The following is a 14,359-nucleotide window of genomic DNA, read 5'->3' as shown; positions in this document are numbered from 1 at the left end:
GGGTAGCCAGAGCTGTGAGTTGATGTATACTGTATACTGTATATAACATAACATATCAACTTCCCTGCTAAGTCAGTTGTTGTAGTTCCTTCTCAGTTTGATGGCTTTTTAGTCCCTCATGGTCGCTGACTGAAGTCTACTCTAAATATATCAGTTTTATGCCAGTTTGATATATACAGTATACCAATCCTCTCAGTACCTTCTGATCTTAACGGTTACAAATGAATAGGTCAACTGAGCTCTGTGGTGTAAAGCGTCTGGAATGTCAATCTAACTGTTTTTGCTAGACCTAGACTGTTGGGGGGGGGGGGGGCAGTTTTTTTTGGTCCAAAGGTTCCTGCAGCTCAGAAGCCTGCCTGTAGATGCAGCCTGTGGATATAGCGTCAATTAGGGTTTGTTTGAAGGCTTTTCAATTGACTCACAGGGTGTAGAGGTAAAACTCCCACAGTGCAAAGCTTGTTTGACATGTTTCTGCTGTATTGTCACAGCAAGTGAACTATAAATGGAAAGAAAATTCATTCATGGATGAGTAACCATTTGAAAAAAACATCCTTTTTTATTATTAATAATTGTTGGTAAAAATAGTTAGTAAAAGCACATTTTTTATGGATTGTCTTAAAGGTTTTGAAAATTAAAATGTGTGGATGTAAAATGATTCTTGTAATTGACCCTTTGCTAAGCCCTGCACCCTGCTGCCACTCAAGCTGCTACTAAGTAGTCCACACTGTCACTAACCGCATGCCCTGAATAAAAAAAATTAAAAAAAAATTGTGTGGAAAAGAAACACAAAGGTATGAAATACTTGACTGCACATCATGCTGAGTAAACTTCACTTGTTGACATAATATAACAACCCAGAGCCAAATGTTAAAACAAGTCCCAATGTCACAACATAGTAATGACCCATCTTGTTATTAACCTTGTTATTTTAACATTTCATTTTCTTCTTTTGTTTCATCAAAAACTCAAAACAATAGAGAATAAGCAAGAATTGTGGTAAATGAGGTAGCTTTAACCCTGAGTTTTCTCTCCAACGACAGTGATTACCGGTCATTTCTTATTGGGGGAAGATCGCCATGGTAACACAGGAGCAGGTTAGGTGTTCGAAATGAGAGATCAGCTCGTACAAAAGCACTGCTAACTGACCAATTAGTCATCGTCCAGACTAAAAGAAACACTTTTGAAACTTAACAATGCAGAAAGAGCAGCTCAGACTAGTACATGTGTGTATTCCATTAAATGGTTCTTGGATGTATTCATATGTATTCTTGTTTTGTGCTTCCCCTTTGAATGTTCTTATATGTTTTTATATTTGCTCCAAGTCCAAGTAACACACTCATTCAATAGAACATACAAATGTAGCTTCTCAGATCTACTCCTGCTTTAGATTGGGAAGTGACTGTCCTTCTTACATGTGTCTACTGCAACTGTGTTCCTTTTAGCCTGGATCACGTCATTCATTTCTTGTGATTATAGTTTGCTTTTCGTTTATAAAATATGCCACTCTGCTCTGCCAGTAGACTTGTTTGTAGTGTATATTTGTGATAACTCATATGCAGCAAACACTGTCCCTTTTATGTGAAGAACCTTTAGTAGTGTATATGACCCCATATGTAATGTTAAAGATGACCACCTACCTGGCTGGAATCAGGACGCAATTGCATAGGTTTTGCCACAGCTGGACTTGAAAAAGTACTGGGATTGGAGCGAAGGTTAATCTGCTTCTGGAAGCATCTGGCAACATCTGGAGTGCTCACATGGGTCTGCAAGTCTTTCTGAAAAAAGAAAGGCCATCGTATGTGAGATTAGATGAACGTTGTTGTCACTGAACAAAATGGCAACAGCTGGCACTTTGTGTGAGCATTTTCTATAAAATACACAACATATATTAGCAGGGAAATAAGTGAATAACATTAAAATTAAAATAATTTGCATGAATTCCATAAAAACATGAGATAATACAACATGAAATAAGAAAAGAGTCAGTTATTTGTCAAATCTATTTTTCTTAGAGAAAAATACAGCAACAAGCAGGAGGCGATAGACAATCAACAGTGGCACTGCCTGCAACAAGGATCAACAACAACAACAACATTTCTGAACTGTAAAACCGTAACCAGAGATGAATCAACCGCCGTTTTCCCACACATTTTCATATCATTAAGTATATTACCCTTCAGGTTCTATACTGCATTTACACTAACGACATAAAGGCAATGTGATGACACTACAGAGAGCTGCCATGGACCCCATTTAGAGGACACAACCTCATCATTCTAAGTGCTCTTGACTACGTCACTTGCAAAACCATGAAAGTTACAATGCAGTATTACATTTTATGGAGTTAATGTATGCACCATTGTTTTATGTAAATGATACCACAAAGGGCCTTCGCAGAAAGACGCTCACAGCATGACCAAGCTGGTACCACACTCTGTGTATTGCTTTTACATCTGAAGCAAGAAGGATCTATTGAGAAACGTAATCTTATAATGTGTCACGCATACAACAAGCCTCCTTTTGCACTTGACAAAAGCCCCAGAACATTTACATAGGTTGCAGTCGAATAGTCAAAACATTTGGTCCTAACTCCTATTCCTTGACCTTTGGAGAAAATGTCACGGGGTTAAGGAAAGGCGATAGGAGGACTCTAAAGGATTTAGGAAAAGACGGCCGCGGTGCTCAGAGAATCTGACCGCACTTTCACTAAGCTACGTCATTATAACGCGGCCACTGATGATTGACAGCTGATGATCGACACCGGTGATTGACATGGGTCTGCGCTGGAGAAACTACAATAATGGACTACAAAAAGTGCATCGTCCACTTCTCCACATGTTGGTTTTATAAACAGCTGGTTCACTGACCAGCTTCAGGTCCAGCAGCTCCTCCTTTCTGTTTGACCATTGGCTGTATTTACATTTCATTTGTGGTTTTAGTTTAATTTCTGTCAAACATTTGTAACATGATTTAAATAAATAAAAAAATACCATTCAATTATTATCACTGTCCACACACATTTATCAACACAGTTCCAATTACTATATGTCTGCTTGAAAGTAATTGTTAAATATGTAAATGCACATATCGTTTGTTTTCATGAACGCCCGAGGTGTGCGGCACTTTAAATGTTGCTCTCGCAAAGAATTGTGGGTCAGCGTAATATCCTTTCCTTTCGTATAGGAAGGTCCGTTGCATCCTATGCTAAAGGAGCTCTGAAAGGAAGCATTGGAGCTCCTTTCCTTTGCATTTAGAGAATCCGAACGGCTCTTATCATGGCGGCCACTTGTTTACTTCCGGGTCACTTCTTCAGTTAGGAACCTTCCTAAGCAAAATAGACTATTTGACCGCAGCCATAGACTGATAGGAAGATAGATATCTCCATACTTTTAGAGAAAACAGGAAGCATACTACAAGATTGTTGATTGATTTCTCTACTCCACAGCCTGAATTCATTATTTTGGTGCATTAATCACCACGGACCAGTAGGGCTGCTGAGGTTAACCAGTGTGCACACTGTTATCCTGTCCTTTAAAGCGGCAGACGGAAACACACCAGCAAACATGTGGAGGAACTGAGACACAGAGCTTGAGAAGACAAAGTTCAGGCTAGGCCAGGAAGTGTCAGTATCATTTTGCTAAATTAATGATTTTATTGCTGGCCCTGGAACACCTTTACAGACATCCACGTTGTCTGCCAAGATCTAGCCCATTTTCTGCAGGACACAAGCAGCCTATTGAGCGTAGAAAAAAAATTATAGGATCACTTTTATACTAGAAACACAATAAAACTGGTCTTATGAGTCAATTCGGCCAAGGGAGCCCAGATGGCAAACTCCAGGTTTGAAACGTGGAATCAATGTGGAAGTTCCTAAAACGTGCATTCTTTCTAATAGCCAACAGAAGGCAACTGATGAAAATGTCTATCGTCTGTGTTTTACAACCGTAACCCTTTCACAGCGGATTTTCAGTTCATGAAAGTTAATTGTAATCTTTTCGGGCGCCCATAAATGTCTTTTATGTACGGTTATTGTTAGCACCACATTCTTGGGCCTCTTCTGATTGCACAGAGCCAAGATGGCGGCACAACAAAGGGTGACATCACGGTGACTTCGTCAGCTTCTTATATACAGTCTACGGAGGTGACCTTGAAACTTTTATCTCGTCGGTGTGATGACCATCTAACAAATATGCATTACTGTAACTATGCCACATTTAAAGGTTGGCCTCTTGCAGCACTGCAGCATTTTCGCCTGCAGGACAGAAGCCCAATCATGTAGTTTTTTTCTCCTGGTCGGGAGCTATTTGTTTATACCTGTGATAGATTCTGTATCTGATCTTGAACAGTTGTAGGTAGTGTTATTATGGACAGACTAATCTGTATAAACCCAATCTGGCAAAGACACAGACTTGTTATTGGTCTGAAATATCTCTGGCTTCATCAGTGATGAAAGTAGTGTCATTCAATGACACCCTATCCGTGTGTTGAATTAGTTCAGTCAGCATCCATGCCATGAAATCTTTAAGAATCAAATCTTTGTCTGAAACCAATTTTTTCAAGCCTGGGGACATTACTTTTTTCATCTTAACACTCTGATGGCAAATCTTTGCAGCACAAGAGGTTTCAAACTGCTGAAGCCATCCTTCTTGTTCTGCTTCTCTCTATCGTTTTGGTCACCAGCCAGATATGCTAACAGGTGCAATTCAACACACAAGACCACAAGACAAGATATGCTTCAAATTCAGAGCTTGTCAGATCATCTAACAACGTCAGAAACAGCCTCTCTGGAAGGTATCTGGAAGGGGCTGAGCCTGATAATTGTTGTATCTTTCCCAAAGAACAACTATCACACCTTCAGGCAATGGCCCAAGAGTTCCATGGTGTTCTGAAGACAATATTTTATGTGTTCAACAAATTGCAACACAATACATGCTCAAGATCAGTCTGTGTTAAACCAGTGATTTGGGTTCATCCATTTTTTGAGCCAGAAGATAAGTGAAGGATACATGTTCCACCGAAAACGACCCATACATTTGACCATAACGTCATGTCCACAATCATGATACGCACAATCATGATAATGGGGAAATAAATCCCCAATCCCTGCATTTATATCACTTATGAATTCTGCACAGAAAGATCTTCTTTAGTCAGAGAATCTGCAACTATACCAGCTCCAACATGCTGCTCAGTCGGTGAAACAGCACCTTTAACTTAACTCTTTAAGGGGGGCAAAGGAAAATAATATTTCCTTCCACAACATGCAGATGTGATGCAGGACAGGCTTTATGCTTCTCGTGTGACGAGAGAGAGAGAGAGAGAGAGAGAGAGAGAGAGAGAGAGAGAGAGATGGGTGGGGTTTGCAGAGACAATGCCATTAAACTATTAGATTAATTAAACATTTAAATCATCTCGATTATGTATGCTACTGTAAATTTTAAATATCGCTGTATGACTGTATGATGTAGCATACCACGCAACAATGCTTTGCAAAAATTATCTGAGCCATGTGTGTGTGTGTGTGTGTCTGTCTGTCTGTCTGTCTGTCTGTCTGTCTGTCTGTCTGTGTGTGTGTGTGTGTGTGTGTGTGTGTGTGTGTGTGTGTGTGTGTGTGTGTGTGTGTGATGCAGGAAACATGAGCTGATGAGGCACTGACAAAAACCCCAAAAGAGTGTCCTGAAATTAATATTGCTTTTGTCATTTTGACTCTCATTCCCTCATTCTTTCTAAGGCAAATGAAACAGGATTAGCAGGCGAGTGAGCGAGAGAGACAGAGACAGAGAGAGAGAGAGAGAGATGCCTGCGTCAGCTGCATGTGTATAATCCCTAGTCTTTATGTCCTGCCAAAATACACAGTTTTGCATGTGTGATTAAATAAGCGCATGTGTGTGTGTTTGTAACTGTGAGCGAGCCTCCACCTATGCATCACCAAGTGACCGAAGTGACGAGATAAACAGAGATGAACACTGACGAGATATGCAGAGATATAGATTTTGTGTGGTTTCACAAAGCTGTTTCGACATGTGCACTTTTTGTCCGTCAGTGCGTATGATTCTGTTTCACAATGGCGGCTTTCCAGTAACATACAAGTGTACTGACCCAACCAGCTGTCAGTTAGCAGATGAAAAACATGGAGCTGTCTTAAATGTTCCGTGCTTAATAATTAGGGGTGTGAATCTTTGGCTTTATAGCGATTCGTTGATTAACGATTCAGTAGTTAGCTATTTGATTCAAGGTAAAAAAAAAAATTTGGAACGATTCGATTCTGTAACTTTTAACCAAAATTCTATATCCATGAAATAAACATGCAATAATGCAAGTGAGACTATCAAACAGAACACAGAATTACTTATTAAACATATTTATTCTACAAAAAGTAGTCCTGCATAATATTTTAGCTGAATACAAAAATGTAATTCAACATTGCTCAGTTATTTTCAACATTTTTCAATAGACTACATGCTGGCAGGGGAGAGAGTGTCTTAAAAGTCTTAAAACATTAATCATAATTAGGAATCACGATTCATAAGGTTTAACGCATTTATACCCATTATTGGTGCCAAAACGATTCATTCTATTTATTTATTTTAGCAGATCGATTTAGTTGAATCGGTAGGACTGACAATCGATTCATCGATGCATTGCATGAATCGTTACACTACTATAAATAATGCAAAATAGCTTTTTTAACTACACAAACAAATGTACAGTATAGGTACATATTATGCACACAGTATCATACTAATGAAAGGCTGTGCAGCCTAATCCATGCAGATTCACAAAGCCTACATCATAGAACAGACGATCTCTTTGAGATGTATATAATAGCACTCAAGAAAACAATAATGTGAAAATAAGCGAAATCACTCACATCCTGAGAAGAAACACAGCATAGGTAGCTGAAAAGCTAGCAGTAGCTATTATGAAACACTGAATGTAAACATGCCTTCTGAACATAACAACTAAAGGACAAAAACAGTGGGAAGAAAAAATGCCCCGGAACTTAACATCATGGACCAAAGGTAGATATGGTGAGACTTTCAAGAACATGATTTCCCTAGTCACCTGCCTGACCGCTGCCAATCAGTTTAGCTTGGTTTATTATGAGACCATGGCGGCCCCCGGTCTTGAACCAAATGGGTCACCACATTTTTTGATATCAAAGAGTTCATTTGAGAAGCAGATGTTTGAAGTGAAATCTACTTAAGGAGGCCAATTAGTGCTTTTGATCTAAACTAGGTAACGGCATGTTTGCTCGTTGGTTAAGAATCCCAATCTCAAATGACAGAGACGAATACTGCAGTGAAAACTGTGTAAGAAATAAACAGCAACGCCTGCCGAACAACACACATTGTGTTGCTCAAATTCGAAGTGATTCATTTATCAATGAGGTCATTTTAATAATAAGTATAGTTAAAGGGTGTCTCAGTCAGCATAGTGTATCATACTATGGTTTTTGGGAGGCGGGCAAATGAGGTTCCCTTAATAAAAATGCTTTCAATACAAATTTGGCTTAATAGGAGAAACACAAACCATTGTTTGAGAGAGAGAGAGAGAGTGAGAGAGAGAGAGAGAGAGAGAGAGAGAGAGAGAGAGAGAGAGAGAGAGAGAGAGAGAGAGAGAGTGTGTGTGTGTGTGTGTGTGTGTGTGTGTGCGTGACTAGAATAAGCTTTTGTGATCAAGGCATTTGCTAATGAGGGACATTCATTTTGTTATCTGGTAGAAGGACACAGCAAACTTGCAACAGCTTGCAGCCTTCCAGTTAAATGTGTGACTCTGTGTGACTCTGTGTGTGTGCGTGTGTGTGTGTGTGTGTGTGCTCGTGTGTGCGTGCACAAAAGTGGGGAAAGGTTGAGATAAGTAGATACGGTAGTCAGGGATGCAAGAAATGCAAAAGAGAGAATGAGTGAAGCAGGAGGAGAACAGGATCAGGAGAGATATTATTGAAAGTATCTGTGCAAGAAAAAAAGAAACAGACGGAGAGACACAGTCACAGAGAGCCGAGATAGACTTGATGCTCGTGGGACCATGCTCACCTGAATAGGGATCATCATGTGGAGCTTCAGTGCCCCCTTCTGATCTGATCTGGTAAAGCATTCAATATGGTAGTCCTCTAAGCAATCAGCACGCATACGCAATACAGAGATGTGTGCATGTGTGTGTGTGCGTATGTGTGTAACACGCTGCATTGAAAAGCGAAGCTGAAAAAGCAGATGAAATATTTGTAAAGGATTTAAAGTTGTCTATCTTTAAGTGTTCTTTTTTTGTTGCATCTTTAAAAAACAACACACCACATCTGCTCCTTTGGGTTAGCAAGGTTAGGTGGAGTTAGGCAGGCAGGTACGTGTTTAAGGTACTGGTGCATGTGATTGTGTGTGTGTGTGTGTGTGTGTGTGTGTGTGTGTGTGTGTGTGTGTGTGTGTGTGTGTGTGTGTGTGTGTGTGAGTGTGTGTGTGTGTGTGTAAATGCATCTTGAGGGAGGTCATTATCATTTCTATCTGTGAGAATCCAGTCTTTTTAGTGGGGGAAAGTCCTTGCATCAGCAGGTTGGGGAGATAGGTCTGGAACAGGTGAACGCACACAGACGAGGCCAGGAGACGGCGAATGAGACGGGAGGATATGCGGAAGGGAGAGCTAGAGACAAAAGAGCTTCTTAAAATGCATAAACAAAGAGTAAAGAAACAGCCATCAATTGTTTCCCTTCATTTAACATGTAGGTTTATTTTTACGTTATGGCCTGCGGTTTCATCATCAATACCGTGTCAAATTCATAATGTATTAGTGCTTTCTCTTGGAAGAAACAGAAGAAATTGTACTTATCCACAGTGGGACTTAACTGTTTTTTTGTGACAGTGTAATTTCTGTATGAATCTAATGACTTGGAACCTTCCTTCTTTGGCTTCTTTCTTTCTACTTCTTCACTAGTTTATTCATTGCTTATTGTAAAAGATAATTGAGCTAAAAAAATGCAATACAATAAACACAGAAATCCACACTCCCGTACATATTTACTGTGGATGAACAGGGGTCTTACAGAGCATATTTTATAACAGCAGATTCAACAATTAATCTCATCCTCTACACCCTTTTAGTTCGTTATTAAGTATTCATTAGTGCAATTATTTTTAACAATGTGATCATGCTTTCCCATCGTTTATTTCTTTCTAACACATATATCTATGTGCATTTGTGTGTGTGTGTGTGCTTGTGCGTTCACATGCACGCCTACAGCTGCGACATTGCCCTTTAATGGTCCCATAAAGCTGGGCCTCATTTCCCCTCTCAGGCCTGAGGATAAATTACAGCCACTCTCCGGGGACTAGACATCACTATCAAGCTGCGAGCAGCACATCGCTGCGCTCTCCTATGCTACATGGAGGGAAATGAGGGCCTTTTTGTTGCCTGGGTGACTTTGGAATACAGCACAAGGCTAGGAGTGCAGGGGTCTGCATGTGTGTGCATGTGCGATTTTGGCCAAGTCTGTGCCAGTATGCGAGTCACAGCTTCAAATAAGTCCAGACGTGTTCTTGCCTGTGATTTTGTGTGTGCGGTTGTGCGCTCAAGTGCAGTTTCAGACAGAACGGCGGGGACAGAGTCATAACGCTTTCCATTATTGCCATCATTATAGGGCAGAAGGGTGATACAAAACTTGTGTGTGTGTGTGTGTGTGTGTGTGTGTGTGTGTGTGTGTGTGTGTGTGTGTGAGTGATTGTGTATATTTGTGTGTTCAGTCTATGTGCTTGCCCAGACTACTATAAGCACTGCCATTAATCCCATCATTATGTGGCATTGGGGGCTTTGGGCCCTTCATTGGACAATTGAACGGCATCATCATCAAATGCACCATCAAGCAAATTACCACATTACATCTTAATGCAACACGTGTGTGGTACACTTAAAATAACTTATTCCCCAATAAAGGGGCAGAGAAATGGTGGCCGTCTAGTTCAATCAATTCAGCGCCTCCCTCTTCTTCATTCCCTCTATCAATCTCACTGTCACCCTCATCGCTCTTGTTCTCTCTCGTACTGTCTCTCAACAGCTATAAGCTATTCAATACTAAACTGTGCCGGCTTTGCACTCAGACACGGCAGCCAAATCACACACGAGTCACTGAGGATCTAGGAGGCGGGGGCGTGGGAGTGACCGGTCATCAAGCAGGTATTACTCAGCTCAGTTTGCCACAGTCTGATACACACACACACTAACACACACATACACACACACAACCACACACACTCACTACAGTCTGGCTCTTCATTTCTCTCTGTACTCTCTCTTTTTCACACATACAGTTGCAGACGACGGCCCCTCCTCCTGAGCGTCAGTGGATGAAGAGTGCGAAGAATAAACAACGGTGCCCTCAGAGGTCTCGCGTATCAATGAATGGATCCGGCTAAACTGTTATCAGTGCAAACACACAGATAGACCAACAGATAGCACAGCAGAGAAGGCACAGCGATACAGAGGCGGGGCAGTCGGGGATGTGGCGAGGGGGTGGTGTTAAAGCGTGAGTAAAAAAGACGAGTGAACCTGATGCAAAGAGAAAGAAGGAAGCAGGATGAAAGATAGCGGGCATCTCGATGACAGAGAGAGATAACAGCTGATGCAGGAGGAAGAGAGAGAACAGAGATGGGAGGAGACAGAAGGCAGAGGCGACAGCAAAGAACCAGAAACAAATACAGATAGATGGAGAGGTCGGAAAAAAAGAAAGAATGAGGGAAATAGAAAATGAGAGATTCCAATTTGAGCGTGGAGGTCAAGATGTTTGACTCCTACAGTAGGGCCAGATGCAGAAACCTCTAGACTAGCTTCACGGCTAAAACTATGTCTGTGGAAGAACATACACATACGTATAATTTCCATCAAATGTATCAAACTTTATAAATCAATTTTACTAATCTCAATTAGCATGGACTTTCCACACCGCAGATAGCCATACATGGATGTAGAAACCCCCTTCAACATGCCATTGTGTATCAATATTGTGCCTGCTCCACCACTCATTAGACTTGTCAATAAGAAAAATAGCAAAGAACTGGCATATCACCAATTATGTCACATTGGTGACGTTCTCCAATAGCATCGAAATAACTGCCATTGCAAACGGCTGTCCAATTTATAGCGCCTATACCACTATTCCATCACATTGTACCCGTAATCCATCATCTTAGTGATCTCTCAATCATCTTTAATAAACATCAGAATGTTCAATGATTAATGTTTAGAGTTCATATTGAAACTTTACAAAGTGCTTCACAAATCACGATAGCATTAAGCAACCCATTAACGGGTAATTAATGACTCAAATGTCAACAAAAAGAATGATAATGTTCATCACTCATAAATGATGAATTCATAAAGGTGCCTTTGACTGAAATTTGACAGAACGCTGTGAAAGATGAATAGTAACGCAATGAGTGAATTTGGCAAATAACCAAAAGAAACTATGCGCTTACGACACATTGTTATGGGCTCCAGCGCCCCACACAAGCAGGTTACAGATGATGGATAAATGGGATTCATTTGTTACGTCTCATCAGAGACCTAAACGAAAGCGTACCTCCAGAGGAGTGGTATTTCTCCTTTTGTTTGATGAAAAGCTCGTCAGATGAATGTCTGTGGAGTGTTACTGAGTCTTCTAACTGCTCAACGCTGGAGTTACAATTCAAAGTTACTAAATTGCAACCATACAGTGTCTTCTGTTTGTATTTATGTGTGTTTGTATGCTTACTAGTCCTGCAGGCTTGGTTTCACATTGTCCACAGTGCGTTCGCATCAGCCTGTTCTTTCTTGTCGTCTGAAGACCGCCGGTAGGGAATGGAGATGATGGCTGAGGGGGGGCTTAAAGAGAAAGTAGACTTGACATTTGGATTTCATTTAATATCACTGCCATTCAAATGCTGTATATCTAACTGACTTTTTGTCTAAAAATAATATAGACATAGAGAGACAGTGTGAAAAACACAATAAAATATATACATTTTTCACAACAATCATAAGTGCTTTTGGTTTTGTGCAAAAAAACATATAAGATATCTTCAGTCTACTATAAGGTAAATTACAACAAGTATTAACTAACTTTAACGTTATGACAAAGACGGTTTTTAGAAAGTTGCATTCACTGCAACACATACCACCTTATTTTGAATCATTCTGGTGTGATCTTGTGCCTCAGGCGTGTTCAAAACATTAAGAATTCTGCCGAGGTTAACTACTGGTTAGAGAGATCAATCTTTAACAAGAAACCTTCACACTCCAACCTGACTGAAGTCACCGTTGAGCAAGACCCTGAACCTCTACCAGTTCCCAGGGTACTGCCCTGTATCTGCTTGGATGCTTTCCTCAATGTGGAGGGTAGAACGCATTTCAGGACAAGGTAGTGTATCAAAGGACCCATGGTTTGTGAGGACATACACTATATTGCCAAAAGTATATGCTTATCTGCCTTGACTTGCATATGAACTCATGTGACATCCCATTTTTAAAATATGACGTCGGTCCACCCTTTGGAATCCTATCACAGTCCCACGCTGGAATTCACTGAGCTCCTGAGAGCGACCCATTCTTACACGTTTGTAGAAACAGTCTGCATGCCTCCGTGCTTGCTTTTATACACCTGTGGCCATGGAAGTGATTGGAACACCTGATTTTAATTATTTGGATGGGTGAGTGAATACCTTTGGCAATATAGTGTAAGTGAAAAGTCTAGCTGGTGCAGGAATGCCACATTGGGATGCCAAGGTTGTGGTTGTACTCACCTGTCAGCGGTTCATCCTTCAGCACTCGGATCTTCACCTTGCCTGCTGACAGCTGCTGACGAGACGGGGAGAAACGCTCTCTGTTTACATGTGTATATGTAGGTGTAAATATGTTTGGTACTAAACAAAATAAATGAACAGAACTTTTAAATAAAATGTGCCAATTCATTCTTGTTCTTCTTTCTTTCCTGCAGACATATAAGGTCACTACTGACCAGAAAAAGCTTAAGTTTAAGGAATCAGGCTTGAGAACAAGTAATGCATCTGTCTTGTTTCTAGTCGTGATTAGTATCTGACCACATGTGACATACTCACTAAAAATCATAATAATCTTACATATGTGCATACACATATGAATACAAGGGTTTGAACCAACACAAAGTCAAACACGTAGGGGTTGGCCTCTGCCAGGGTTGTCCTTTGTCACCAATCCTGTTCACGGACAGGATTTCAAGGCACTGCCGGGGAAAGGAGAGTGTCTGGTTTCGGGGACCTCAAAATTGCATTCCTGCTTTTTGCAGATGATGTCGTTCTGCTTTTGGTAGCGAGCGAAAGAATGAGATCGCTGATACAAGTGGCTTTAATGAGCTTCCTCTTTAGGGGGTGAAGAGCTCAGACATCTGGAGAGAACTTGGAGTAGAGCGACTGCTCCTTCGTATTGAAAGGAGCCAGTTGAGGGGTTCGGCATCTGATCCGGATGCCTCCTGGACGCCTTCCACTAGAGATGTTCAGGGCACATCCAACTGGGAAGCGGCCCCGCGGCAGAACGCCGTTTACAGTGGATTGATGGGTTTAAAACAAGCTAACACATCATACACATATCCATATAGTTATATTTATCTCATACCTTTGGGACTGTGTGCTTCAAAGTCTTTATTAGAGCATTGCTGTTTATCGAACCACATTGCCCAGACTTCCATCTAACCCCTCCAGAATGCCTAAACAGGCAGAAAGACAAAGGTAGAGAGAGACAGACAGAGAAAAAGAGAGAGAGAATAGCAGCATATTAAAAACAATCCTTCATTAACAAAATGCCACGTCAAAGCAGAGATATGATTATATGGGTGAAATTCTAATAATATTTGAGGGCTTTGGTATAACTAGAAAAGTAAATCATGAATGGAGAGCAATTTCTTTTACCATATTAACTTAACAGTGGAAATAACTCTCAACCTGTATCAGACATGTAAGATTTTGCACAACACAGCAAATCATACATATTACCATTCCTGTATTTTCAATAGTGGGAAAGTGAAGCAGGGTAGATTGAGCAAAACTCAGGATTAAGGTATTTTAATCCATTGAAGCACCTCAGTAGATGGAAGCATTTTAACAACAGGCTTTAAAGCAGAAGGCACTGGTGTCAAGAAAACAAAAACATCAGCCTGAAACAGGTGTCACATGTCACAACTAAATCCCTAAATCCATGAAAAATAAAAACATAAATAAACACATATTTAGAAAATCACTTAGTTCTATGAAACAGAAAGGAGTGTTTAATGTTGCAGTGGCCATGTGTTGTTAAAAGGAACAGCAAGGGAAATTGTTTTGCATACACACAAGAACTTCGCTATACCAATATAAATTATGCAAATTGA

General features: G+C 40.6%; 1 protein-coding gene across 1 annotated transcript in view; it reads right to left on the bottom strand.

Annotated features, from left to right (window-relative positions):
• Nucleotides 1-14,359, bottom strand: part of zbbx (zinc finger, B-box domain containing) — a 45,068-nt gene that overhangs the window by 21,873 nt on the left and 8,836 nt on the right. The window contains exons 4-7 of the mRNA XM_084020475.1: nt 13,609-13,699; nt 12,762-12,813; nt 11,735-11,844; nt 1,638-1,775 (exon numbers count right to left, since the gene is read on the bottom strand). Of these exons, the coding sequence (XP_083876601.1) occupies nt 1,638-1,775; nt 11,735-11,844; nt 12,762-12,813; nt 13,609-13,699 (391 nt within the window). The remainder of the gene's footprint in view (nt 1-1,637; nt 1,776-11,734; nt 11,845-12,761; nt 12,814-13,608; nt 13,700-14,359) is intronic.

This window comes from Eutrigla gurnardus (assembly GCF_963514095.1).
Source record: "Eutrigla gurnardus genome assembly, chromosome: 10".
Taxonomy (NCBI): domain Eukaryota; kingdom Metazoa; phylum Chordata; class Actinopteri; order Perciformes; family Triglidae; genus Eutrigla; species Eutrigla gurnardus.
Note: the sequence above shows the minus strand (reverse complement) of the source record. Positions and strands in the feature narration are given on the sequence as shown.